The sequence below is a fragment of the Eubalaena glacialis genome, chromosome 4 (genome assembly GCF_028564815.1).
Source record: "Eubalaena glacialis isolate mEubGla1 chromosome 4, mEubGla1.1.hap2.+ XY, whole genome shotgun sequence".
Taxonomy (NCBI): domain Eukaryota; kingdom Metazoa; phylum Chordata; class Mammalia; order Artiodactyla; family Balaenidae; genus Eubalaena; species Eubalaena glacialis.
Genome location: NC_083719.1, coordinates 181,548,054 through 181,575,605, shown reverse-complemented (window position 1 = coordinate 181,575,605; position 27,552 = coordinate 181,548,054). Strand labels below are relative to the sequence as shown.

Genomic DNA, 27,552 nt, shown 5'->3' with positions numbered 1-27,552 from the left:
CCTCAGTTGCTCAATTACCCATTTCGGCCATACTTTTTCACTCATTCCCTAGTACATAATAAGTGTATATATAATGTGTGCATTCTGTGTCTCAGCTTGGTTTTGTTCTTGCCTGGTTTCTCTGCCACAATTCTGCCTCTTTCTATCTACGTTTCTCCCCTCCTCATCCCCTCAGAATACCATCTCCTGAATGTAATGCATCACTGCCACTGGACACTGACACACCACTTATCCCAACTCTCCACCCATTCATCCATCCCTGCATCCACACATACATACATCCATTCGTCCATCTAACCATCTACTCATCCATCCATCCAACCACCTACCCATTCATCCGTTCAACCAGACAGACAGTCAACTATCCATCCATGCATCCACATATCCATGCATCCATCCATCCACCCATCCATCCATCTAACCATCCATCCATCTAACCACCCTACTATTCATCCATCTAAATATCTACTCATCCATCCATCCAACCAGCCAGCCAGCCAACTATCCATCCACACATCGATGCATCCATCCCTCCATCTAACCACCCATCCGTCCATTTATTTAACCATCCACTCATCTAAACATCCATTCATCCAACCACCCATCCATCTATTCAACAATTCATTCATTCATCCATCCAACCATCCACGCTTCCATCCAACCATATATTCACCCATCTCTCCATTCATCTGCTCACCACAGGATAGCTGTGTGGTTGTGAGCCCTTGCTTTGGAGCAAGAAATACCTGGGTTCACATCCCAACTCTGCCTCTTGCCAGTCTAGTATGACCTTGGATGAGTCAGTACATCTCTCTGAGCCTCAGTTTCCCCTTCCATAATGTAGGGACTCAGAGGGTTGTTGTGAGGATAGAAGAATGCAAAGAACATGACAGGCTTAGCACAAGGCAAGGCATATTGGAACTGATCAACACACATAAGATTTTACCACTTGGGACTTGGGGGTGTAAAAGTGGGTTGGATACAGAACTTACCTCAAAATCTGGAGTGGAGGACAGCAAACTTTTTCTGTAAAAGGCCAGAGAGTAAGTGTCTTCAGATTTGCAGGTCATATGGTCTCTGATACAACTACTGAACTCTGCAGTTGTAGCATGAAAGCAGTCAGACAATACGTACACGAATGGGTGTGGCCGTGTGCTACTAAAACTTTATTTACAAAATCAGGTGTTGAGTCAGATTTGGCCTGTGAAACTCCTGGTCTAGAAGCGAACAAGTAAGCCAGTTAAAGTACAACAGGGAGTAGAAAAGGGGTGCAGACGAATCCAAAGTCCTCTGGCTAAGACGGTCTGCAGAGGATCAGAGAAAGTCCTTGGTTGCCAAGGCAGGAAGAGTGGAAAAAGGTGGTGGGAACAGCACAGAGGCACACAGGAGAATAGTGAGTTAGGGGCTCAGGTGTGTGGGGTGAGTTGAGAGGGTAGACTGAAAAGGGCTCGAATGTCGTTCTAAGGGGAGTCTCGGGGTGAGGGCCAGAGGAAGGGGGGTGACTCTCTGAAATGTCATGCCAAGAAGACATACCAGCTACTGGGACAGAAGAAGCCAATTGTGGTTGGCAATTGTTTGTGCAGGAAAATCCCAACAAGAGTTGTGGTTGTGTAGAAAGACGTATAATGTAGGCTGACATTAAGATAGTAGCAGAGACAAAAAGAAAAGAGGATGGAGTAGAGAAATGTCTTGGAGGTGAAATTGACAGGGCTTGGTGTCCTGAGGGGTAGTGAGGAGGCAAGGCTCATCTCCGGGTCTCTGGCAGGGTCACTGGGAAGACGGTGCAGTCACACTGATATGGGGACACAGAAGGAGGAAGGAAAACAAGGAGTTTGGCCTTGACAGCTTGAGATTGGAGTGCGGGTGGGAATATCAGGCAGTCACCACTGGAGACAAAGGCAGAGGCCACTGGAGACAAAGTCTGGAGCTTGGAGGAGATAATCTGTCACCAGAACTAAGGCTCAGTCTGTACCTGGGGTCAGGGTTCAGCACATGATGAGGGTTGGGGTTCAGATTGTGGCTCTAGGATGGGAACTCAGTCTATGACACCAGGATCAGGGCTCAGTCCATGACACCAGGATCAGGGCTCAGTCCATGACACCAGGATCAGGAGTCAGTACATGACACCAAAGTCAGGGCTCAGTCAGTGACACCAGGTTGAGGTTCAGTCTATGACACTGGGTTAGGGGCTCAGTCTGTGACACAAAGTTTGAGGCTCAGCATGTGACACTGGGATCAGAACGGAGTCTGTCATCAGGATCAAGCTCGGCCTGTTCCTGGGTCAGAAGCTTCCATGCAAAGAATAAACTCAGCCCTGGCCTTTCACCTTTAGCCTTTGGATCCCGGACTTTTAGGGTCACAGATGCAAGGCATAAGGTTCTACCTTTGGCCTCTACAGGCTGCGGGAGGCCCCAGGCCTCTGTGAGGTCCCTGCCCAGGAAAGCAGGCAGACCCTGCATCCTCTCCTGAGACCCCCTGGGGCCTTGGCTGAGGGATGGGGCGGCCCCTCCAGGCGGCTCCCCCTCCCCTTCCAAGCTCCCATCAGCCTCCAGGACCCAACCCCACATCTGGCTTTTCTCGTCCTTCACAGCCTGCTTGTGTTTCTACATTTCCCTGAGTCATAGAAGCTGCCTCGCGGGAGATGCAAGGTTGAATGAGGACAGCAGAACAGAGGCCCTCAGTCAGGTTGGGAGAGGAGCTGGGCAAGTAGTGATGGTTTCTAGAATATTCGCAGTGATGGGAATTCCCTGGCGGTTCAGTGGTTAGGACTTGGTGCTTTCGCTTTCACTGCCAGGTCCGGGTTCAATCCCTGGTCAGGGAACTAAGATCCCACAAGCCCTGTGTTGTGCAACCATCACCACAATCAATTTTAGAACATTTTCATCACCCCCAAAAGAAATCTGTATCCTTTAGTCATACCCCAAAGTTTCCCGTTTCTCCCCAGCCTTAGACAATCACTAATCTACTTTCTGCCTCTATGGATTCACCTATTCTGAACATTTCATATAAATGGAATCACATAACATGTGGTCTTTTGTGACTGACATCTGTGATGTCACATCATGTCTTTAAGGTTCATTCATGGTATAGCAGGTGTCAGAACTCCATTCCTTCTTTTTTTTTTTTTTTTTGCTGTGCTGTGCGGCTTGTGGGATCTTAGTTCCCCAACCAGGGATTGAATCCCAGGTCTTTGGCAGTGAAAGCGCAAGTCCTAACCACTGGACAGCCAGGGAACTCCCAGAACTCCATTCCTTATTATGACTGAATAATATTCCATTGTATGGATGGACCACATTTTGTGTATCCATTCATCTGTTTATGGACATTTGGGTTGTTTCCACCTTTTGGCTATTGAGAATAATACTGCCATGAACAGTCATGTACAAGTTTTTGGGTGGATCTATGTTTTCCATTCTCTTGGGTATAGACCTAGGAGTGGAACGGCTGGGTCGTATGGCAACTCTATGCTTAATTTTTTGAAGAATTGCCAAAATGTTTTCCAGACTCCTTGAGTTTTTTATGTCCATGTGATACCTTTTCATTCATCTGTTTATGAAATGTGTTTATTTCTGCCTTAGCTATTTTCTGCTGTTCTTGCTACCTTCCAAAAGCCCCAGCAATTTTGCATTCACAATTTTGTATTCGTTTTCTTAAAGAAGGCTCCCCAAATTATACAACTGTCAGCACCCCCCAAACTTGGGGCAGTGTTTGTACTTACACAGCTGGGAGGAGAGGGAACATAAGTGGGTACAGACAGCCCACCCCATGTTGGGATAGAAAAGGACAGCATCACCCCTTCCCCTCTGCCAGCTGCAACGGTTATAGGCAGAGTGGCCCCAAAATAGATCACCCCACCTGTACCCTTTGGAGGGTGAAAGTGGGCTACTGTTAATCATTACTTGACTCAGTAGCATAAACCAGGACTGTCCCCAGCAAGCTGAGACATGGGGTCACCCAGCCACAGGGGACCCAAGCTAAGGAATGGATGAGGACCTAACTGCCACTGTCCAAAGGCATTGCCATCCCGCTCCCCACCCCCACCTTGGCCCTTCCTGAAGCTGCTATCGCTCTTACCGCAAACGTGCTGGTCAGTCTCTCTGGGTATCACCTCCATTGGACTCCTCGTCTCCACCTTCACCCATATCCTCCAGCCTCACCTCCAGGCACTCTCCTCTCAGCTCCCTGGTTTCAGCAGGACCCAGGATGTTTTTGCAGGGGGTGTGGAGGAGTGAAGGGAGTCCAGATGCCAAGGCAATGCAATGCAGTGCAGTGCAGTACAGCACAATGCAGTGCAATGCAATGCAGTGTAGTGCAGTGCAATGCAATGCAGTGCAATGCAATGCGCGGGAGAGAGGCACCATAGGTGGGGGGTGGACGAAGATTTCTGGAGCGAATAGGATGAGGTCTTTAGGCAGGCGGCCCTACAACAGGAATGGGGGGCTCCTAGGCAGTGGGTCCTGCAGCGGCAGGGACGAGGCACAGAAGGAAGATCCTGGTGGACATCAGCTGGACCAAGACATTTGACCTTCTTCCTGCAGGTGGTGGGTAACCTCCGTGGGGATTCGGATAGGCAGGGGTGACGCGCTCTAGCTGCAGTGTAAGGGGCAGGGGGAGAGAGTCGGGGGTGCCTGTTTCTCCCACGGCAAAAGGCTCCATCCAACACCCAAGATCAAGCCAGGGCACCCTCCTGACCTGGAGGGCAAGGAAGCTGACCAAGCACCCCAGGATCGGGCCCTGAAAGGTGGGCACCATCACATCCACCTTCCAGATGAGGAAACTAAGGCTCAGAGAGGTGACTCCCCCAAAGGTATGCAGCCATTAGGGGCAGGTCCAGGCAAGGACACAGTCTGGTTGACCCCAAACCTCTTGTTTTCTCCTTGATACCATGCCACCCAGGGGTCCCTGGAACTCAAAGTACAATATAGGGACAGAGACAGCCTGAAGTTCTACCATTAGAGACCCTCTAAATGTGGGCACTGGGTACTTGCATTTGGTATTAGGGACCCATTCTAGCAAATGAGGGCTTTTTGCTAGAGCAGGCATGACAAATCGATTTCCTCTCATGAGCTAACTCGGATCAGCTGGAGATGGCTTCCAAGAATGATGCACTGGGAAGCATTCCGAGGGGACCATGGCTCAGGAAGAAAGAGCCCTGGGATTGAATAGAAATATCTGTCCCAGGCTCAGCATGAGTGGTGTCGTGTATGCTGGCTTAAAGAGGGAATTCCCTGGCGGTCCAGTGGTTAGGACTCACTCTTTCACTGCCGAGGGCCGGGATTCGATCCCTGGTCAGGGAACTAAGAGCCCACAAGCTACAGGGTGTGGCCAAAAAAAAAAAAGATCATTGGGACCATCCTCCCCTGCCATCCCATTTTACAGATGAGAAAACTGAGGCCCAGATGCAGCATTCAGGCCCTGACTCTTCAGGCCTCCCACTCAGCCGTGACACCTTGTCCCTCCTTTCCCCACAGGCTCTGAGCCCAAGCCATGTGTCCAGCCCTTTGACTCTGGAGCTGCAGACTCAGCCACCAAGAGCAGTGGTGGACCCTGGAGGCCTGAGGACCCAGACTTCTCCGCCATGGAGGATGAGCAGGCATGTGTCTGACCGCTGAGATGGGCAGGAGCTGATGACGCCTGTGGCAGCAAGTACACTTTTTTAGCACCTGCAGGAACTTTGTGTGCATTATTTCAGGGAACTCTCATCAAAACATGGCAGAGTAGTTATTATCTCATTCTACAGATGAGGAAATGAATCCTTTCTGGAACAAGAAGGGGGGGGTGGGATGAGTAGAGGGGAGGGTTGATGGATGGATGGAAGGAAGGAAGGATTGACAAAAGGGATGGATAGGTGGGTGGATGGATGGATGAAAGAATGGAGGGAAGGGAGGGAGGGAGGAGGGAAGGGTGGCTAGATGGGTGCATGGGTGGGTAGAACAATCAATGAAAAAGGAAGAAAAAGCTCCCATGGGGACCTCTGAGCTAGAACAGCCCTGCAGAGTGGTCCTAAATCAGGCTGAGATGGCCAAGCCATTACGTCCCCACATCAATCAGTCGTGGCCTGTGGACTGCCCAGGAAGGGATGTGACTTCCCAGAAGGAGACTGACAGCTGGCAGCCATCTGCTGGCAGCCCTCCCCTGGCATCTGGGACAGCACATCCTCACTGAAGGGGGGGTTCTGGGTGGCATTTTATAACACCCACCACACTAAGGAAGGAGGGTCCATTACATTCAAACCATATGTAGGAAATTCTGTGTATCTGCCCCTGTCATTTTATAGAAGAGCATACTGGGGTCCAAGCAGGGAAAGAATTGGCCTAGGTGTCAGGGAGAATCCAGGGTAAATGAAGACAGGACCAGGACTCAAGTTTAGTTCTGGATCCTTCCAGGGCTCTGGACCTCTTGGAATAGGAACCCTGGGCTGCAGGCAATTGGGCAGATAGGATGGCAATGGAGGAAGCGTGTACCTGGAGAAGCAGGGAGCCCTGGGTATATACGGGGAAGCTCTACCCCACCACCACCAAATAAGCCCCGCCACCGGCATCCGTGTCCTTAACTAGTTGGTCACCAGAGCTGGAAGCAGCAGAAGGCAATATCCTTGCCCTTCCCTCCCCAAGCCCTGTGAACACTACACCTGTACAACCCTCAATTCTGTCCATGTCTCTCCTTCCTTCTCCACTGCCCTGGTGGAGGCCACTGTAATTGCTCACCCAGGTGATTTGCACAGGTGTCTTCTCTGCTCCAACAGCCCTGCCCCTGTCCAAGCCTATCTGGGCTCTGCATCTTGCATAATCTTTCTGAAGGCAAATCACAGCCCCCTGGCCTCCATACCACCATTGTTTGGAACTTAAGAGATTAAATCCTTCCTTGGCCTACCAGTCCTGCTGATCTAACCCCATTCCCTCCCCCACACACACCCCTCCAGCCATAAGGAAATCTTGCCAGTTTGGGGGGGAAACACCGTGAGCTTTCAAGCCAGCAGGCTTCTGAACATCCTGTTCTCTTAATGCCTGGAATGCCCTCACCCAGAGCCTCTACCTAGCTAACTCCTACTCATTCCTCAGGGCTTCCCTCACTGTCACTTCCTCCAGGAAGCCCTCCCTGATTTCTTCCTTCCTTCCTTCTTTCTTTCTTTCCTTCCTTCCTTTCTTTCTTCCCTTCTTCTTCCTTTCTTTCTTTCTTTCCTTCTTTCTGTCTTTTTTTAAAACATTCAGTAGGACTTTTCATTGAAAAAGATATATATACTGGTAAGATGTAAATTATTTTAAAATATATGCAACTTGACCTATATAGCCAGCTCAAGAAATCATTTACATGTCACATAGACACTATTTTATGTGGTTGCAAGTAGGGTTTGGGGGTTTTATTTTGTTACGGAAACTGTCTAAAGATGGTCTAACCTGTCCTAATTGAGTTGTCCTTAGTAGATTTTGCACACCAATGATTACCCCAGGGTTTGTCCTTTTTTATTTTTTTTATTTTTTTAAATTAATTTATTTATGGCTGTGTGGGGTCTTCGTTTCTGTGCGAGGGCTTTCTCTAGTTGTGGCAAGCGGGGGCCACTCTTCATCGCGGTGCGCGGGCCTCTCACTGTCGCGGCCTCTCTTGTTGCGGAGCACAGGCTCCAGACACGCAGGCTCAGCAATTGTGGCTCACGGGCCCAGTCGCTCTGCAGCATGTGGGATCTTCCCAGACCAGGGCTCAAACCCGTGTGCCCTGCATTGGCAGGCAGATTCTCAACCACTGCGCCACCAGGGAAGCCCCTGTCCTTTTTTAAAAAAGGAATTTGCTATATGATCTGGCTTAGAATAAATCTTATTTTTCAAACTTAAAAAAAAATTAAAGTTTAAAATAATAATAACAAAAAAGGGACTTTCTAAGTAGAACTTCAAACCAGAATTCCTGTCCCTTCAAACAGGGTCATCTGGCCCCCCTTCAGTTCTTCTCCAGCCCATTTTCTAGAACATTCGCTCATCCTTGATTATAATGGCTGGATTTAGTCATCAGTCTACTCCAATTAGCTCCATCTGGCAGGGTCATCAATTTGCCCAGAGGAAGGGCCCTGACTCCTGAAGTATAAAAACAACAACCATGGTTTCAACAACCAATATCTGTTTCCATTGATCGAGGGCTTGCAATGTGTAAGCATCGTCTCATTTTACCTGCCCAGCAATCCTACAAGAAGGCAGCATCATGCCCATTTTAGAGATGAGAAGACTGAGGCCCAGAGAGGGTTAGAAACTTGCCTGAGTTCACACTGAGCTAATAAAAGACACGCGAGGGATGCAAACCTTGACTAAGGCCTTTCTATAGTTCCAGCCATCCGAAAACTGTCTGTCCCTGTTATTTATTTGCTGTTTTGTTTGAAATCAATTCCTTTTTTACACGATGAAATGGAGCCAGAGAAATGATATGCTTGAAGTTGCTTTGGTGTGCTATTTTTTCTTAATACACAAGGAGATAAATAACTATTTACATTTTTTAAGAACGTTGATCCATGTACTATCTCAATCTGCACGCAGCAAGCCCTTTGGTAGAATGGGAATTCCTGGGACATCTCGTCTCTGGGTCTGCCATTGAGGGGGGACCCATCCCTCAAGGTTCCCCAGGGTTCCAGGGAGCAGAAGCCTGGATTTACTGTATCCTCTCTGGGGCATCAGGGCCAGCATACAAATGTTTAGGGAGATGCCTGGGAAGGCCCTCAGTGGGCCGGCTCCCATTTCTGACCCAGGAAGTGTTGGAGGAAAGATACAAGTTCCCCAGCAAAGGACAAAGCCCCCTCCCTCCCCCTCCATCGCTGTACCTGCCACAGCTGCCCACCATCCCCTTCCATCCAAAGCTCTGGCCGGGTTCCCACTTCTGCCTCCTGTGAGGGAGGCCAGATGTAGGAGAGGGAGTGGAGAGGGCCCGGCCCAGGCCAAGAGGCTGTCCTGATGTATTTATATTTACAAGAGGATGAAAACCAGAGATGCAAGGAAACTTTTGGGGCCATGGCAGAGGAGACAGGAGTTGGCAGAGGTTACCGAGGCACCAGGGATGGAATCGGAGTGATCTCGGGAAGGCTGCCGCTGAAGTCATAGGAGAACCAGGGGAACCTGGACCAGTCAGGGCCAGAGGTGTGGGTTTTTTGGACGGAGACTGAAGAAGAGGGACCCTGGTATATGAAAGATACAGGGAGGAAGCAGCAGGCAGAGAAGGAGCAGCCAGGGAGGTGGGGGGAAGCAAGATAGATCAGTGGGTGCAGGCACTTCCCTGGCAGTGCAGTGGTTAAGATTCTGCACTTCCATTGCAGGGGGCATGGGTTCGATCCCTGGTCGGGGAACTAAGATCCCACATGCCACGCAGTGCAGCCTCCCCCGCAAAAAAAGATCAGTGGGTGCAAAGGAAAGATTCAAGACCATGGAAAACAGTATGGCCGGGGCTCAAAAAGCCAATCAGTGAATTGCCGTACGATCCAGCAACCCCACTTCTGCAGATCTACCCAAAAGAGGTGAAAGCAGGGACTCAGACAGACTTTGTACAACCATATTCATAGCAGCATAATCCACAAGAACCAAAAGGTAGAAGCAACCCAAATGTCCATCAAAGACCGAATGGCTAAACAAAATGTAGTTTTGTTTATATCCATACAATATGGTCCATCCATACAATGGAATGTTAGCCTTTAAAAGGAAGGAAATTCTGACCCATGCTAAAATACGGATGAACTTGAAAACATTATGCTAAGTGAAATAAACTAGACACAAGAGGACAAATATTGTATGATTCCACTTATACGAGGTCCCTAGAATAGGCAAATTCAATAAGACACAGTAGAGTCGAGGTGACCAGGGGCTCAAGGAGGTGAGAATGGGGAGTTACTGTTTAATGGGTACAAACCTTCTTTGGAGGAAGATGAAAAAAACTTCTGGAGATGGACGGTGGTGACGACTGCACAATAGTGTAAATGTACTTAATGCCACTGAGTTGTACACTTAAAAATGGTTAAAATGGTGAATTCTATGTTATGTATACTTTACTACGATTTTAAAAAAGAAGGAAGGTGTCAAAACTGTAGAAAGCTCCAAGTGGCGGAGGTGAGAGAAAAAGCCAGACCCTGCATAGCTCTTCCACCCTCATTCCATGGCAGGTGTGGACACTGCCACCTGCGTCCTGCCAGCCAAGATCCGCAGCTGACCAAGAGCGTGGCTCTTGGCTGGCAGGTGTTTTCCACTTTCAGTTGGCTGCTTCTCTGAAAATTCCCCACACCAAATGTTAGCAGGGACCTTCCTGTTCCCCCTCCCCTAGTAAAGACTGGCCATGACCGGCCAAATGGTCCAGGGATAAATAGGGTTGCAACATTGAGCAGTAAAATTAAAGGATGCGCAGTTAGACTTGAATGTCAAATATTGTAATGTTTGGAATCTACTTACACTAGAAAAAAAATTTGTTGTTTATATGAAATTGGAATTTCACTGGGCGTCCTGTATTTTATCTGGCAGTCCTATCCTGGGGTCCTCTTACAGAGCTCATGAAGGGGGCCAGGTCTTCTCAGTGGGCTCTTCAGGCCACCAATTGGGACAGTCCATCAAGGGCTGCCTGAGCTCACATAGATGTCTGGGGTCACATCTCAGGGTTGGTTTTGCATGGAGCACTGGTAGAGGACTCCCCACCTACCCACAAAGCCCTGTCTGAGGACAGTGCTAACAAAGGCCTGGAAAAGGACAGTCCCTGTCCTGCAGATCCTGACAGCCCAAAGGAGAGACACCTTATTTAGACTGGAGGAGTCAGGAAGGCAGACTGGAGGAGTCAGGAAGGCAGCCTGGAGGGCATGCCCAAGCTGGGTTTTGACGGGTGAATAGGAGTTCACCAGGCTGCCTCTGGGTGGCTTGGGAGAAGAGGTTCTCCAAGGAGAGGAAAAAGCAGGTGCTCTGACTGGGGGGAAAAAAAATGACAAATAGAATGACTGGGAGGGAGAGAGAGGAAAAAGAAATAGAAGAGTAACAAGGGTAAGAAAGAGGATAGAGCTTTGGATCCAGACAGATCTGAGTTTGGCTCTGTCTCTGCGGTTTACTGACTGTGTGGCCCAGGACTGTGTGGTCCTTTCTCCTCCCTGAGCCTGGCTCCTGATCTGGAAAGTGGGACAACAACGCCCCCTGGTGGAGCTGCGGTGGGATCAGGGCTAACACCCGTGTAGTTCTGGGTGCAGATTGGTTGCTGCTTTGGTGGATGTGGCAATCATCGTTCACCCCTGTGTATCTTCCGTGTCTAACAGCGCCTGGCACATCTATGCCTCATGGGTGGGTTGCAACGTGAGGCTGCAGAGGGGCCAGAAGCAGGAGGCAGCCGACCCTGGAGCCCTTTGCACTGTGCTCACGAGATCAGGCTTCTGCTGTCCGGGAGCGGAAGTTATTGCAGGGGATTTAGGAGCGCAGAGGTTCCAGGCTACCCTCTGGTAGGACGGAGCAGGGCCGGAAATAGGGGGAGGCAAGCGAGGTGCGGGGTCCGAAACTGTCATGTCTTAACATTTTGATAATTTGCTCATCATGGAACTCTTTGCACTGTATTGGGTTCTTTTTTTTAATATTGTATTAAAGTATGATTTTCTTGATTCCTGAGTTTTGGGGCACCCCCTACAATTTTGTGTCCGAGGTGAGTGCCTCACTTGCCTCACCCTAGGCCTGGGAGGGAGACTTAGGGTACAGGAGACCCATGAGTAGACACCCTAAGCAGCCCCGGGAAAAGACTAGGAGCCCCTTGGGACTTCCCTGGTGGTCCAGTGGTTAAGACTCCGTGCTTCCACTGCAGGGGGTGCGGGTTCGATCCCTGGTCGGGGAATGAAGATCCCGCATGCCGCGCAGTGCAGCCAAAAAAAAAAAAAAAAGACTAGGAGCCCTGACACTGCCTGAAATTCCACCAGTAGCAGTAGCACCGAGGATAATTTACCTCCATGCAGCGCTTTTACAAATTGCGTTCACAGGCATGATCTTACGTGAGGCTTAAAACAAGCTGGGTGAGCCGACAGGACAGAGGTTATTTTGTCTGTTTCATAAGCCCATCAGACAGAAATTCAGTAAGGGAGGTGGAATCAGGTCTGCCAGCCCAGATTTCTGGCCCCTTTTGGGGGGATAAAGCCTTGAAGGCCTGGGTTAGACATTGCACTGAGGGGACCACCCCCATTCTACCCCACCAGCCACTAGATGGGCGCTGAACCCAGGTTGGACGGGAGGGGGATGGGCAGGGTCTGGGAGTTGGGGGCCTCTGCTGCCCTCGGTCAATGCCTTTTCCCCATTCGTCTCCAGGAGGATGGAATTCCAGGGCTGCTCGGCGGTGGCGAGAGCTCGGAGGACTTCCGCCTGGACTTGGGGGACCTTCAGGGCAGTGAGTATATCCAGGACCTGGGCCTTGAGGTCCCTTCACAAAGCCAGTCTAGGGGGGCCAGGGGCAGTGGGCCCCCTAGCGAAGAAGCCGGAGAAGACTCGCCCTTCTCCAGCCTGGCGGGGTCCCAGGGCCTGCCACGAAGACGCAGCTGGGAGAGGTCGCGGAGCTGCTCTGAGACCTGGCAGAGGTCAGTCCCCCCACCCCACCCCCGGCCGCTAATGCCTTCTGTGACACACCCCCAGGGCGGCCAGGCCATGCTGCCCCCCTGCCTCTCTGTCATCTAGCTCAAGGGCCACCAGAGGTGTCTGCATTGTCAGAAGGCAGCCCCAAAGGCCCTCTCCGGAGATGCAGGCCTGCACACAGAGCCCACGTGGGCACACGAATCCGTGTGCATGGGTAAGCACGCACACGCTGAAGGAGCGTGCACCAGCCCAGACTGGAACTGCGTGAACCCGGCAGGCAGGTTCGGACCTACATGTGCACACCCGCCCGTGCACCCTGGGCGGACACGCCCACGCTCAACGTGCAGGCGTGCACCCTCCCCCTGCTCAAACCCAGAAATGCATAAACATGTCACTTGCACATGCGTGCACAAAGCCACAGGTGCACTTGTGATCAAAACACAGATGCGTGCTCAGTGCCACCCACAAACCACAGTGGCAGTCCCAAACGGTAGAGAGGGGTGCTTTAGCTGCCCCCTCCACCCCTCACAGGTCCCCCCAGATAGAAATCCAGTCTGTGTAAAAAAACAGTGGAAGGGAGGACTTCCCTGGTGGTCCAGTGGTTAAGACTCCGAGCTTCCAATCCAGGGGCATGGGTTTGAGCCCTGGTCGGGGAACTAAGTTAATACCACGTGCCGCTGGGCCAAAAAAAAAAAAGGTAAAAAAAACCCAAAAAACAAAAAACAGTGGGCCCGCAATGCAAATGGAACTTCAGCATCAAATCCCCCAGCCAGACTCCCCACCCACCTCTCTGGTACTGGGAGAGCTGGACCCCTCTCTGTGCCCTGCCCCCCCAGAGGGTTACCCACGGGTTCCCTCCAGGCCCCCATGCCTCATATGCTGGAGCTGGGGCAGCAACCAGGTGGAAGAGACCCGACTCCCTCCCTTCCTCCACCAGGCTCAGCCTCGAAGCCTCAGCTGCAAATGAGGGGCCCTGTCTCCCTCGGACACTGGCCAGCCTTTCTCTGAACCTGCCAGGAGAGAGCCTGCAGGCCTGGACCCAAGGGTGTCTGTCTGGGGACGGAACCCCCCCAGAGGCACCAAACAAGGTGGGTGCAAGCTGAAGCCACCCCAGATGATAACACACCTGTGGGCCCAGGCGCTGTCTCTGCAGGTGCCAAGGAGTGCCTTGCCCATAGCTGGAGGGACTGCTTTATCATGGCAGGTACAGCCCGTGACTGGGGAGTCGCTGGGTCCTGAGATTGCAGCCCAGACCTGAAGGTCCTTTGCTGGGCTGGGCTCCTTGGCCATAAGTGCACCCCTGGGCTGGGGAGCAGGGGCATGTCTCTGCATCTTTGCAGCTGGAAGGAGGCCCTGCCTGTGACTGGAGTTTGGAAGTAGGGAGGGCTCGTCTGAGGTCTGGGATTTTAGCCCAAACCTGGGGAATGCATGCTCGGAGCTGTTGCCTCTGCCTGGGGCATCTTTGCCCATGACCATGACCTGGGGGGAAATTACTGGCCATGGCTGGAATTTATGGCTCAGAATTCCAGAGCTCCAGCCCACAGCTGGGGTGGGGAGCTGGTGATCCTTGGCAGGACTGCAGCCCGTGGCTGGGGAGGGTATGGCCCCAGCCCTCAGCTGCTATGGAGTCCCAACCCTGTGCCCATGCCCCACGGCTGGGGGCAGCCCCTGTCTGCAGCTGAAGGCTGGGGACCCTTGACCCGGGGAGCCTGCCTGCAGCCTGGGCTGTCTCCAGGCTTAGCGAGATGCTTATTCCCTGCAGGAATGTGACAGCCCCGAAAAAAGAGTGAGGTCACGGTCGGTTCCCGTGTCCTTCGATGAGATCAGCTCCCTGGAAATCTTTCCGGCTTTGGAAGTGCCCGCTCCAGCGGTTCAAGGTAGCCCAGCCTGGGGGTTTCCTTCATTGAAACCAAGTGGAGTAGGGGGTTTCTGCTGGAGGGTCCCCTGGATGGGGCTGGTGGAGGGGGCTTAGGGTCCCCTGGACAGGAAATGGGCAGAATGCTGGGGGAGGGGTGGGGTGGTTCCTGCATCATCTGCCCTTCCCCCACCCCTACCCCCCCCCCCCACCGCCAGGGATCCTCCAAGGTGGACGCAACACTGCAATGACCCGCAGGGCTCCCTCTTCTCCCTCTGACTCTGTCTCTTTCTTTATCTCCTTCTTTGTCTCTGAATCTCTATCTGAAGAGCTTGTGTCCCTCTGGTGTCAGACAGACCTACAGGCCAAACCGGAATCTACCACTTTCTAGCAAGTCTCTAAGCCTCCTCAGCTTTCTCGCTGAGAATGGGACCATTAGTGTATCTCCTTAGGGTCGCTTGGAGGGTTCACTGACCGCATATGTGTAAAGCGTTTAGCCAGTCGTTAAGCACTCATGGCACACCGGGGACACTTCCATCCCTGGCTCTCTGCCCTCTTTTCACCTCTCCTCCCCTGAGAGTGGCAAGCCACATCTGGACAGTCTCCATTTCTGCAGGGGTGGGATCAGGGGGCGCCATGCCGGGCTGGTCCTGCCCCAGGGCCCCCTTCACGCCTGTGCCTCCTGGGGTGGGGGCTGATTCCAGGCCTGGATCCACCGGTGCTGGAGTGCATGGAAAAGGACCACGTGGAGCCAGATCATGTGTGAGTGTCCGCCCCTGGGTCAGGGAGGGACCCCCTGGACAGCCAAGGAGTCCAGGCTTGGGGAGGAGGGATGCAGGGTGTAGCATCACTGGCTGTAAGTGACCGGCCACTGTCCCCCTATAATAATCTCGATCTTCTCTACCACACCATCCTTCTCCCAAGAGAGGGACCCAGGCCGCTCAGAAAGGTTCTCGACAGCATGGGGAGGGGCTGGGGCTCCAGTTTAGGGGCTGCATCAGGACCCGGGAGCGGGTCGGGCAATCACAGCTCACCTTGGGGAATGTCTGTCATGTGGGGCGACTGTGGGCTGTTTTTATCTGCCATGGCAGGCTGATTGTCCAGCAGGTGCTTCAAGAACTCCGACAGTACCATGGGTAAGTGGAAAGGGGGCTAGGTGTGAGGCAACAGGTGTGTGAGGACAGATGCGGAGGACAGGTGTAGGGGGAAAGTGTAGGGGGACAGGTGTGAAGACAAGGAGAAATGGGAGGAAAACGGTGACAGGGGAGGTGGGAGGAGGCACAGGTGAGCCCACATGCAGAGGGATGGTGGGATCTCAGACATGGCACGGGGGGCACACCTATCCACAGGAGCCCAGAGGGAGAAGGGCACGAGAGGGGGCATCTGCGGGAGGAAGGAAGGGCTGCTGTGTCTGTCCCCTCTGATCCTGCAGGGCCCGGCAGAGGGCTCGCTTGTCCATCAGCCCCGGAGGAGCCCACTCAAACCTCACCTGGTTTGAGTTCCTGTCCGAGTGAGTACGCAGAGCTGTTGGCGGGCCTCCACTGGATTCCCACAAGAGGTTACTGCGGGCCCTGAGCTGGGGGCAGGAGCTGGGGCCCCCATCCTCTCACTGGAACTGCCAGGGCAACGGTAGGGGTGGTAGGGGGGCTCCTCATATGTCCTGGGAGAGCAGAGGAAGACTTCTTGGAGGAGGTGACAGCTTGAGCTGGGTTCCTATGGAAGAGTAGGAGTTCAGCAATACGAAGAAATGAGGATGGGGAAAAGAAATCGGTGCCTTCCTCAGGAACAGTGTCAGGGTGGGGCTGGGAGGAGGGGAGGGAGGGGGAGTCAGCAGAGGCCAGATCACACCTGGGAAGCAAAAGAGCACAGCTCTGTCAGGGGTACAGACTGCAGGTACGGAATCTCCCTCCAGGGACTAGATTCTGCAGGGCTGGGTTTCTTTGTCAATGACTTAATACATATTTATTAAGTGAGGGTGTGCCAGTCATCCAGGAGAGGCACGATCTGGGGCTGGAGCATTGGATGGGAAGAGGGAAGCCGGGTTTGACAGATATCCCACAGGAAGAATGGGCAGGATTTTAGGCTGATGAGATAGGAAGGGGGCATGAATCGGAGGAGGCTGAGATGGACACGGCCCATCAAGGGACCTCAAGTTTGAGACCATGTCACCTTCCCCTCTGCAAACCTGGTCCCCATGGTTCCTGAAATTTGCAAACCTCTGTAAATGTTTGTTCAGTGAATGAGTGAGTGAGAGAAGGAGGGAGAGAGTTAGGGACCACAGCAGGGGTGAAACAGGATGAAGGGGCCTCAGGGAGACAGATTCCAGGTGGATCCCAGAAGCGACCTGCAGGACTGGCTCAGAAGGGCTTTCTGGGTCTGCTGCGCCCTCCTCACCAAATTTTCTGCCCCTCAGGAGCGAGGACAGAGCGGGGAAGATGGAGAGAAGTGACAGGAGTGCCAGGGTGAAGCGCAGACTGAGTTCCCTCCGATGTCGAGTCACCAGGCAGAAGGAGAAGGTCAGGGGGCCGGGCCGGAGGTAGGGGGGAATCCCCCTCTGCCGTCTGCAGCTTGTCAGGGTGTTCCTGGCTCCAGATCTCTATGATTCGAGGTGAGACTAGATGCACAGGGCATTCTAAGGCCCACCTCTGTCCCCAACAGGGGAAGAGCCCAGTGCTTCTGAGAGACAAAGTTCAGGATGCTCGAGAGCGGAAAGAATGTGTCAACGGGCACCAGCTGGCTCAAGGAACCTTCTCTGGCCACTCCAGCTGCCCGCTGTGTGGCAAACCTTTTCTGAGCTCTGGTAAGTCTGGTGGCCCAGCCCATGCCCCTGGATGGCAGCCACTTTCTCTCCTTCACTTCCCCTAAATCGCTCTCATGGCCTCCTTCGCTCTTTGCATCCTCGTCCTATTTCACCCTTTCTAAGCTTGGACCAACCCTGGCTTCCTGGATTTCATCAGGGATCCATCCCTAAGAGCAGGGACCATTTGATTAGCTTGGACCCCCCGCCGCCACCAAATTCCCTTTAAGTCTCAGCTTTCGTCGTTGCAAAAATCCTTTGGCAAAATCCAGACTCGGGCAGTATATTAGTTAGCTAGGGCTGCGTAACAAAGTAACACCATCTGGTTGGCTTAAACCACAGAAATGCATTGTCTCACAGTTCTGAAGAAGTTCGACATCAAGGTGTCAGCAGGGCCAGGCTCCCTCTGAAGGTGCTAGGGAAGGGTCCACCCCAGGTGTCTCTCCTGGCTTCTGGAAGTCCGGTGGCTTGTGCCAGCAGAACTATAATCTTCACATGGCATTGTCCCTGTATGCCTGTCTACGTCTGATATTCCCCTTTTCCTAAGGACGCCAGTCACATTGCATTAGGGGCCGACCCTACCGTAGTATGACCTCATTGAACTAAATAAAATGGCAATGATCCTATTTCCAAATAAGGCCACCTTCTGATGTACTGAGGGGGATTAGGACTGTAACATATGAATTGGGGTCGGTGGGGGGAGGCAGGATCAGCCCATAACAGGCAATTTCCTGCCCCCCGGGGCTGTCTGGGGGGTAATAGTGTCTGCTCAGGAAAAAGTACTGGGTTCCAGAGGCCTTGGAGGGAGATGACTCTGGCCTTTTCTGAGATTTAGCATATCACCTTTTTGAAAACAAATCGGGCTTTGTAAGGGAGAGAGAGGATGCACCGGCAACTGCATGTTAGTTGCAAATTCAGGCTAGTGCAGGGTTCCTCAACCTTGGCCCTATTGCTATTTGAGGCCTAGTAATTCTTTGTTGGGGGAAGGGGGAGCTATTTTGTGCATTGGAGGATGTTGAGCAGCATCCCTGGTCTCCACCTACTAGATACCTATTACCCCCCATCCCATGAGTCATGACAACCAAAAATGTCTCTAGATGTGGCCAAATGTCCCCTGGGGGCTAGGATTGCCCCGGTGAGAATCACTGGGGAGTGCAATAGAGAACTGGCCCCAGGATGAGCCGTGCCGTGAGAGCTGTCCCTCCACCTGCAGGGCAGGTGCCTCCCTGTGACCTGAGCCGCAGGTTTTGCATTTCTTCCTTGCCCGGCCCCACACGTGGGCGTCTTCCTTCTTCCTGATTCCTCCCTCTTTCCGGAGCACTGTTTTTGCTGGTGGTGGGACTGTTGGCTGCTCTTGTCAGGGGTGTCCCCTTCGGAGCTCTCTCTGCATTGGAAGATTTCCAACCCGCTTTCTGACACATGAGCTGTTTTCAGCTGAGGCCACCTGGGCTTTGCAAAGTCTTCAGCATCTTAAAGTCCTTTTAAGCAGCAGGTGACTTCCTGTTTCTGCTGACTTCCTAATCTCTTCTTCTGGAGGTCGGGGGGTGAGGTCCGCTGGCTACAGGGACTTCCCTGGAGGGCCAGGATCAAGCCCCACGGAGCTGTATCTGAGGCATCAAATTCAAGGGGCAAGTGGGAGGTTGGCAGGAGGAAGAATGAGGTCAAAGATCCGGGACTGGGCCATGCACAGTACAGAAATGCATCCACGCTATAATGGCAGGGTTGAGTATTTTGCAGCATGCTCGCAAAGCTGAAAATATTTACCTTACTGCTCTTTATAGCCAAAGTTTGTCGATCCCCGAGCTAGCTTTCCCAGCAGCAAGGAAGACCCAGGGAAGTGACTTACAGTAGCCAACAGATCAATGAACCCCTTACACATCTGACCTTGAAGATGAGGGTTCCAACAGGGACTAATTTCCTGAAGGTCACTTTACAATCACAGAAGACTTTGTACAAATAGTTAGAGAGTACAATTACTATACTGACCAGATACAATATCCCAAACACCAAGTCCTTTAAACAGATTTCCTCATTAATCTTCACAACTCTGTAAGATAGGCACGAGTATTCCCCCTTTCTACAGATGAGGAATCTGAGGCCCAGAGGAGTTAAGTTCTTGCCAAAGGTCACACAGCAGGGTCTGAACTCAGAGCCTGAGCCCCTGATCACCAATCCACTGCCACGTGACGCCATTTAATTTTTTTTAACATTTTTTTTTTTGATGTGGACCATTTTTAAAGTCTTTATTGAATTTGTTACAATGTTGCTTCTGTTTTATGTTTTGGTTTTTTGGCCACGAGCCATGTGGGATCTTGGCTCCCCGACCAGGGATCAAACCCATACCCCCTGCAATGGAAGAGGAAGTCTTAACCACTGGAGCGCCAGAGAAGTCCCTATTTTTTGCTTAATAAAATTAACTTTTAATTCTTTTAGTTGTACCAAAGGCAAAATTTTATAGTTTAAAAGAAAATTAAATTACAGATACATGAAAACCAAAAGTTTAACATACCAAGGACACTCTGTTGTTTGACGTGCTTAATGTCAATATTTGGGGCAATTTTTAAGGTTTTCCCACCAAAAAACAGCATTAATAATAGCTCTGTACAATAATATTTAGAATAATAGGAAGATGAAAACACTTTCATACCATATTTTTGCCAACTGTTCTAAAGACAGCAAACACGTGCTCAGTTGGTTTTCCTTCACTTTGAGATAAGCTACCGGTAATCCCAAACCAGGCAAAAATGTATTGTTCCTGGGTGGAATACAAGCGGTCATCCTTGCAAAAATGTTTTGCAATGAGTCCTTGGCTTCTATGAAAGCCCTAAAATAGTAAACGAGAGACTAGAGTTTATTTTCAGATTCTGTGACTGGCTTCCAATAATCTTTTATCAGTAGACTTACAGGCAAAATACCAGGTACTAAGGATCAGATTCCATTCTTTGGTATAAGCATGAAACTGTTGTGGATTGCTGCCCGTGGCTAGCATAGACCAACGAATTACCACGCGTAGAATGCAATGCAAGGCAGGCAGGAGGAATAACTTAATGTTTTGTTTGTTACTTCAAAAAGACCAGACCTGGGACTTGTAAGTGGAATCTTTTGCTGCATTTTGGCATTATACCCTAACTTAGAGTATACAACTATCTATCTGAGGACTCTCCTAACCCTCCAGCGGGCGGCAGATCCCTTTTCTCCTCGAAACTTTTCATTTTATTTTTTAACTTTTTTTATTTTTCTTCTTTTTTTTTTTTTTTTGGCTGCCCTGGGTCTTCATTGCTGCATGCGGGGTTTCTCTAGTTGCAGTGAGCGGGGCCTACTCTTCGATGCGGTGTGCGGGCTTCATTGCGGTGTGTGGGCTTCATTGCGTGGCTTCTCTTGTTGTGGAGCACGGGCTCTAGAGAGCGTGGGCTTCCGTAGTTGTGGCTCGTGGGCTCTAGAGCGTAGGCTCAGTAGTTGTGGCGCACGGGCTTAGTTGCTCCGCGGCATGTGGCATCTTCCCGGACCAGGGCTCGAACCCGTGTCCCCTGCATTGGCAGGCGGATTCTTAACTGCTGTGCCACCAGGGAAGTCCTTTAATTTTAGATTTACAGAAAAGTGCAGAGAGAGCCCCCTTACGTGGTTCACCTAGCTTCCCCTCATGTTAATATCTTATATGACCACAATATGTTTGTCACAACTTAGGAACCAACATTGGTACAGTACTATTAACCAAACTCCAGACTTTATTCAGATTTCACCAGTTTTGTTTTGTTTTTTCCATTAGTGTTCTCCTTCTGTTTCAGGATCCAATTCAGATACTACATTATCTTCAATCACCCTGTCTTCCCAGTCTCTCTGGTGTTTGAGGGTTACTCCGTCTCTTCTTATTGTTCATGACCTTGACAGTCTTGAGAAATATTACCCAGGTGTCTTGTACGATGTCCTTTAATCTGGGTTTGTCTGATGTTTTCTTATAATTAGAAAGGGGTTATGGGTTTGGGGAATCTTCCTGGCTCATCAGATCGGGGGGACGTGCTATTGACATGACATCCCTGAAGATGTTAACCTTTAACACCTGGTTAAGGTAACATCTGCCAGGTTACTATTTTCCCGTTTCCCTACTCTCTTCTTTGGAAGCGAGTCCCTCAATCCAGCCTACTCTCAGGATGGCAGGAGTCAAGTTCCACCTCCTGGAAACATCATTTGACTTTCGGGACAACCCTTTGAGGTCAGGGAAGATTGGAGTTTGTGTCACAGAAATGACGTGGCTAGCACTCAGCGTGATGCCTGGTACTTAACAGGCAATGGTAGCACCTACTGACATCATCATTATTTCTTGTTGTTGAGGAGGCAAAGCTAGCATCTAAATCACAGACCCTAACCCTGGGCTCTGACCACAGCCCCACACCTGTCTAAGGAAGCGTGTGAGGCCAGAACAGCTGTGTCTCACTCCCAGCAGGCTGAGAGCAGGCACTGCCCAGGTATAACTCGTCACAAGCCTACCTCCCATCGCAGGTATTCAAAACCAGATGTTACTGACTTAAGGAAACAGCCCCACAGTAAGTTAAACAGAACAGTGAATGAGTCACGCTCCAGGTAATTATGGAAGGTGCGTCTGCAGGGTAAAGCTGAGATGCTTTCCTAGAGACCAGCCCCGCTGATGGAACACCATTCCAGACAGTCCTGTTCCTGGCCTTGACCTCTGAGGTCCCTCCGTGGTCTGACCCCGCCTACCCCTCCACCCTTCTCTCCCACTACTCAGCCACCGGGATTGCCCAGCGCCGCCACCCTGAAGTCTTGTGGCTGCCTGTGCCCATCACCTGCACCTTGCTCATTCAGCGCTGTTCCTGGAACTCCCTCTGCCACATAACTCTTACTCATTCTCTAAAACAAAGCTAAGGGCCACCTCCCCAGGAAGCCAGCATAAGGTGACTGTAAGTTCTGAGCGTCTCTGAGGCCAATTGCTGTCAGCCAAGGGCCATTTTGTCCCCCTAAAGAACATTTGGCAATATCTGGAGACATTATTGGTTGTCAGGACTAGGAGTGCTACTTGCATCTAATGGGAAGAGACCAGGGATGTTGTTCAATATCCTCTGATGCACAGAAGCCCCTGACGACAGAGAATTATCCAGCCCCAATTGTCATTAGTACCAAGACTGAGAAATGCAGCTATAGACATATAGCTCCTTAGCTCTTAGCAGAGTCCCTGGCCCATGATAAGGACTCAATAAAATGCAGAAAAGGGTTGGATGGATAAAAGGAAGACAAGAGATACCTCTCCTTCCTGACAGGCCCCTTGAAAAGGTTTTAGGGGAGAACTTTGTCAACCTGAAGGTTTCTATAACCAAGGGGGCTACAGAAATAAGGATCATGCCATTCTTCCTGCTTACAATCTTCAATGGCTCCCCATTGCCTTTGGGATAAAGTCCAAAAGTCATAGCAATTCAGAGAGTGAACATTTACAGATCCATTGAGACCTCGAAATACCTGTGTCTGGGCTTCTGACCTCAATTGGCGGGGGGGTATCTGATGGCCTCAACTGGGGTGGGGTTCTTGCACTTCTGGACCCTACAACTCCCTGGACATGCTCCCTCTCTTGATCATGAAGCCTAAACTTAAAGTGAAGGCAGGTCGCTTGGGGATTTTGCCACCCAGTGTCTGAACTGAGAGCTCTCAACCACAGATTGTGTGTGTTTTGAGGTGAGTTTGGTTTGGGGCGACCTTGACCTGGTTGAACAACTTGGGCCTTAGGTGAAAGGCGCTTGGCCCCTCTCCTGGTTCCTGCCCACCCCCTCCACTTATGGGGGACCTGGGTTAGACAAGAAGCCTCAGGACCTGGATGGCTGATGGCACCTGAGGGGTGCTGACACTTGGAGAGACATCTGGCATGGCTATAGGTGTCTAAAAACATCTGTGTGTGGGTGTCTGGCATGTGTTTCAGACTCTGAACACCTGTTTGGGGGTATCTGATAGCATCTGTGTTGGAGGGTGTCTGAAAGTGTCCATGTGGGGTTTCTGGTATGTTTCTGGGTGTCTGAAAGCCTGTATGGGGGTATCTGATGGCTCCTGGATGAAGGTGTCCGGTACTTTTGAGATATTTGGCATGTTTTTCAGATTTTGAATAGTTTGGGGGCATTTAACAGACCTACGTGGGTGTCTGACCTATTTGCGGGTGCCTGAAAGCGAGTATCTGATGGCATCTGCCTGGGTGTCTGGTATGTGTTTGGGGTATCTGGTGGTACCTATGCTGGGGTGTCTGGGACCACCTGAGAGATATATGACTCATTTTTCCAAGACCTGTAATCTTCATTTCCTGTAATCTATGCTGCTACTTCTTCACAGGAGACAGAGCTGTTCTCTCCATTTCTTGTACTCTCCCCTCTCAGACTTCTCGCCCCCGGACTCATCCCCCTTAGATGCCCCCAGGCTTCCACTGTACCCCAACTCCCGCCTCCAGACACCCCTAATTCCCCAAGTCGCCCCCCCAGCACTGCTATCTTCTCCCAGGAAACACCTCCCAGTCCCGCTAATCACCCAGGCCCCTGTTGACCCCACAAAACGCCCCCCAACCCCGCTGATCTCTCCTTAGGATCCTCTCTAAGCGCCCCCCAGTCCCACAGATACCCCAGCGCCCCACTGACCCCCTCCCAAAAAAGCCCCCCACCCCGCGGATTTCCCCTCAGGATCGTCCGTAGGCGCCCCCCTGCTCCACTAACCCGCCCCTCAAGGATCACTCTCACCCTCCTCGCAAATACTCTTCAGTCCCCTCGCCCCAGGTAAACCGAGCGAACGACCCCTGCCTGACGCCCCAGGTTCAGCTTCAACCCAAGTCCTTAGTTACCGGGACCCACCGAGCCTCCCGGCCACGCCCCCTTCCGGGCCCACACCCTCTGGTCCGCCCTCGGGGGCGGAGCGGCGCGTGCGCGGCTTCCCGCTTCCGGCTCCGGGCTGAGAGCGGCAGTGGATCCCGGGAGGCGGGGCGGCAGAGGCTGCCGGGACGCTAACGAAGCTGCGGGCGGCGAGTGACCTGCGGGGGACCGAGGTGAGGCCGGCGGGGCGGGGCTGAGGAGAACGGGGCTCGGGCCCCGGGGAGGCGCCGTCGGGGCCCGGGGGCGGCCTCGGGCGCTGGACCCCCGGGGCTGCCTCGGCCTCGGGCCCGGCCCCCATGGGCTCGTCCAAACTGGCGGGCGGGTCCTGCAGTGCAGGCTGCCCCTTCCGTGCATGTGGGCTGTGTTTGGCGAATGCAGAGCGCAGACGATCCCCGCCGGTTCTGTCCGAGCCCCAGCGCTTGGGCGGTGCAACCTCCGTGGTTCAGCCGGGAAAGGACAGGGGTTCCAGGTTCTGGAGCTCCCCGGGGTTAGGACCTGGGATGTGGCGATAACCATAACAATACCCAGCACTGGGGGACTTGAAGCCTCCGAGCAGCACTTTTTCCGCGGAGCAGACGTCCTCCTGACAATTGATCTGATCGTTGGGGTAACAAAAACATACGAAGTGTGTGTGCTTTGGGTCTTCCCTAGTTCTCTCTCCAGTTTCTCTCTTTGGGAGAATTTAGATGGTGCGGTGCAGGAATGAGAGGCCCTTGGTCCTTGCACGGTTTGTTGTAGCTGTCTTCTCCTTGTCTTTTCTGCCTGGTGCTCTGTTGAGATCGAAGCGGTAGAAGAGATGGCTGGCCCAAGGGGTCAAAAGTGTTCGCGAAGTTTTACCACAGAAGCGAAGAACACAGTTTTTCTCCCTTTTGCCTCCGTTCTGGGAGAGTGGAACTCCAGCCAGGAGCGAGGAAGGGCGAGTCCCTTCTTGTTGACTAGAGAGAGTTCAGGACAGGTGAACAGCCCTATGGCCAAGGGCGATCTGAGGATGATTTTGCAGGTATCCGGGTGAATGAGTAATTCTGGAGCTGTACGGAGAAGTGTCCAGAGCGCAGGCTTGAGTGTCAAATCAGATCTGGGTTCTGGTGCCAGTTTCCACCACTAAGTCTCAGTCAGTGTCCCCACCTTTAAACTGGGAATAAGGATTGGTTGGGGATTTGATGGGATCATATGTGTAAGGTGCATGGCACAGCGCCTAGCATATGGTGAATGCTCAATAAATGTTATATACTCCGTGCATATGGCATGCCCCCAGGCCTGTATTTTAATTTTAATTTTTTTTGAAGTACAGTTGATTTACAAAGTTGTGTTAGTTTCAAGTGTACAGCAAAGTGATTCAGTTATATATATTCTTTTTCAGATTCTTTTCCATTATAGGTTATTACAAGATATTGAGTATAGTTCCCTGTGCTATACAGTAGGTCCTTGTTGTTTACTGGCTTTTTATATAAACAGGTAAACAACAGGTGTGTGTATGTTAATGCCAAATTCCTGGTTTATCCCTCCTCCCCCTTTCCCCTTTGGTAACCGTAAGTTTCCTATGTCTGTGAGTCTATTTCTGCTTCGTAGATAAGTTCATTTGTATCATTTTTTTAAGATTCCACATATAAGTGATATGTGATATTTGTCTTTCTCTTTTTTTTATAGATAAGATTTTTTTATGTTTATTTTATTTATTATCATTTATTTTTGGCTGCATTGAGTCTTCGTTGCTGCGCACGGGCTTTCTCTGGTTGTGGCGAGCGGGTGCTACTCTTCGTTGCAGTGCGCGGGCTTCTCATTGCGGTGGCTTCTCTTGTTGCAGAGCATGGACTCTAGGCGAACGGGCTCAGTAGTTGTGGCGCACGGGCTTAGTTGCTCAGCGGCATGTGGGATCTTCCCGGACCAAGGCTCGAACCCGTGTCCCCTGCATTGGCAGGCGGATTCTTAACCACTGTGCCACCAGGGAAGCCCTGTCTTTCTCTTTCTGACTTACTTCGCTTAACATGATATTCTCTAGGTCCATCCATGTTGCTGCAAATGGCATTATTTCTTCCTTCCTTCCTTCCTTCCATCCATCCCAGGCCTGTATTTTTAAGTTGACATTCCAAGTAATAAAGAGTCTGGAAAGTTTGAGCATCTTGGTTGTTTGGACTGGGTCAGAGTTTTATGCTTTATCAATAGCTTGCTAGTTCTATGGGTCAAGCCCTTTTGAGTGGGAAAGGAGAACAAAAAAAGGTTGCTCTAAATCCAGTAAGAGCATACAGCCGGCGGGCATACTAAATTTAATTCTTGTAAATGTAACTTGTTTGGGGTTTGTATTGCTTACGTCCCTTTTCAATGGCATACCTGAGAGAAAGGAGAAAGGGATTCTTTGATTCTTTTTTTTCTCTTTTTTCCTTCAGTCGACTTGAGAATGCCCCCACGTTGAAAGTTGTGGTGGCACGTACGTTGTTCCTGGCAGAAACTGTGGTATAATTTTCATTCTTGTCACACAGTAACGATTACAGCTGGCTGCAGGGCCCGTTGCCCATGTCACCAGTGCCCGGGACTAGGGCTGTGGTCACCAGCTGTGCCTCCCTGGGTGTTTACCTTCCACGTGTTTAACATATTTCTGATCCTTGTGTCAAGGTCTCCTTCATTTTTCTTCACTCATCCTGGGTCCTGTTTCCATTTCCTCAAATTCCATCGATGACTTTTTAAACACTTTAATCTAAACATTTTCATCGGGGCTCTCTTAAGTCATTTTAAGCTCAGAGGTCTTTGTTACGTCCAGCCCAATCACTGTTTCTTTGTTATTTGTTAGTTAAACTTTACTTTTCCCCTGAAAGTGGCAAAGAGCTGCTCTGTTTTGAAAACCCTCTTTCCAGGTGCAAAACAATTCCAGTCACAGCTCTGGAGCGGCCGGTAGGAATTTTTCTGGAGGAGGAATGTGGCTGACGGGGGAGGGGCAGAGTGATTAAAATAATGTCCTTGTGGAGGTCTCAGGGAAAGGACCCCTGCAGCTATGCTCATTTTTTGTGTGGTTAAAATTGCCATGGGTGTAAACTAAATTCAACTGGCGTTTCTTTGCTTTTGTTCTTAGGTAGATTCATAGTTTCCACCGAGATTCAGGTAGCATTTGGTTACATTCAAAGTAGCAAATACACAGCTGATTTGCCATTGTATCTTGAAAAAAAAAAATTCTAAAGGTTTAATTTAGAGTATATACGGTTAACGCATTGTGGGTGGTTACATTTTATTTTATTTTATTTTTATTTTTTTTAATGGCTGCGTTGGGTCTTCCTTGCTGCGCGCGAGCTTTCTCTAGTTGCGGCGAGCAGGGGCTACTCATTGCGGTGGCTTCTCGTGTTGCGGATCACGGGCTCTAGGCGCACCGGCTTCAGTAGTTGCAGCATGCAGTCTCAGTAGTTGCGCTGCATGGGCTCAGTAGTTGTGGTGCACGGGCCTAGTTGCTCCGCGGCATGTGAGATTTTCCCAGAGCAGGGATCAAACCCGTGTCCCCTGCATTGGCAGGCGGATTCTTAACCA

At 51.1% G+C, this 27,552-nt stretch overlaps 2 protein-coding genes across 2 annotated transcripts in view; both read left to right on the top strand.

The window, feature by feature from the left end:
* The window catches only part of LOC133090700 (rho guanine nucleotide exchange factor 18-like), a 28,387-nt gene extending 10,786 nt beyond the window's left edge, over positions 1–17,601 (top strand). Inside the window, exons 5-17 of the mRNA XM_061189061.1 lie at positions 4,650–4,741; positions 5,472–5,593; positions 8,729–8,865; positions 10,127–10,199; positions 12,279–12,544; positions 13,477–13,627; positions 14,302–14,416; positions 15,099–15,156; positions 15,486–15,530; positions 15,827–15,904; positions 16,808–16,910; positions 17,053–17,194; positions 17,552–17,601. Coding sequence (XP_061045044.1) covers positions 4,650–4,741; positions 5,472–5,593; positions 8,729–8,865; positions 10,127–10,199; positions 12,279–12,544; positions 13,477–13,627; positions 14,302–14,416; positions 15,099–15,156; positions 15,486–15,530; positions 15,827–15,904; positions 16,808–16,910; positions 17,053–17,194; positions 17,552–17,601 — 1,432 coding nt within the window. The remainder of the gene's footprint in view (positions 1–4,649; positions 4,742–5,471; positions 5,594–8,728; positions 8,866–10,126; positions 10,200–12,278; positions 12,545–13,476; positions 13,628–14,301; positions 14,417–15,098; positions 15,157–15,485; positions 15,531–15,826; positions 15,905–16,807; positions 16,911–17,052; positions 17,195–17,551) is intronic.
* A 6,527-nt stretch (positions 17,602–24,128) lies between these two features.
* ARHGEF18 (Rho/Rac guanine nucleotide exchange factor 18) overlaps positions 24,129–27,552 on the top strand; it is a 59,993-nt gene continuing 56,569 nt past the window's right edge. The window contains exon 1 of the mRNA XM_061190610.1: positions 24,129–24,215. The gene's annotated coding sequence lies outside the window, so the exon portion shown is untranslated. The remainder of the gene's footprint in view (positions 24,216–27,552) is intronic.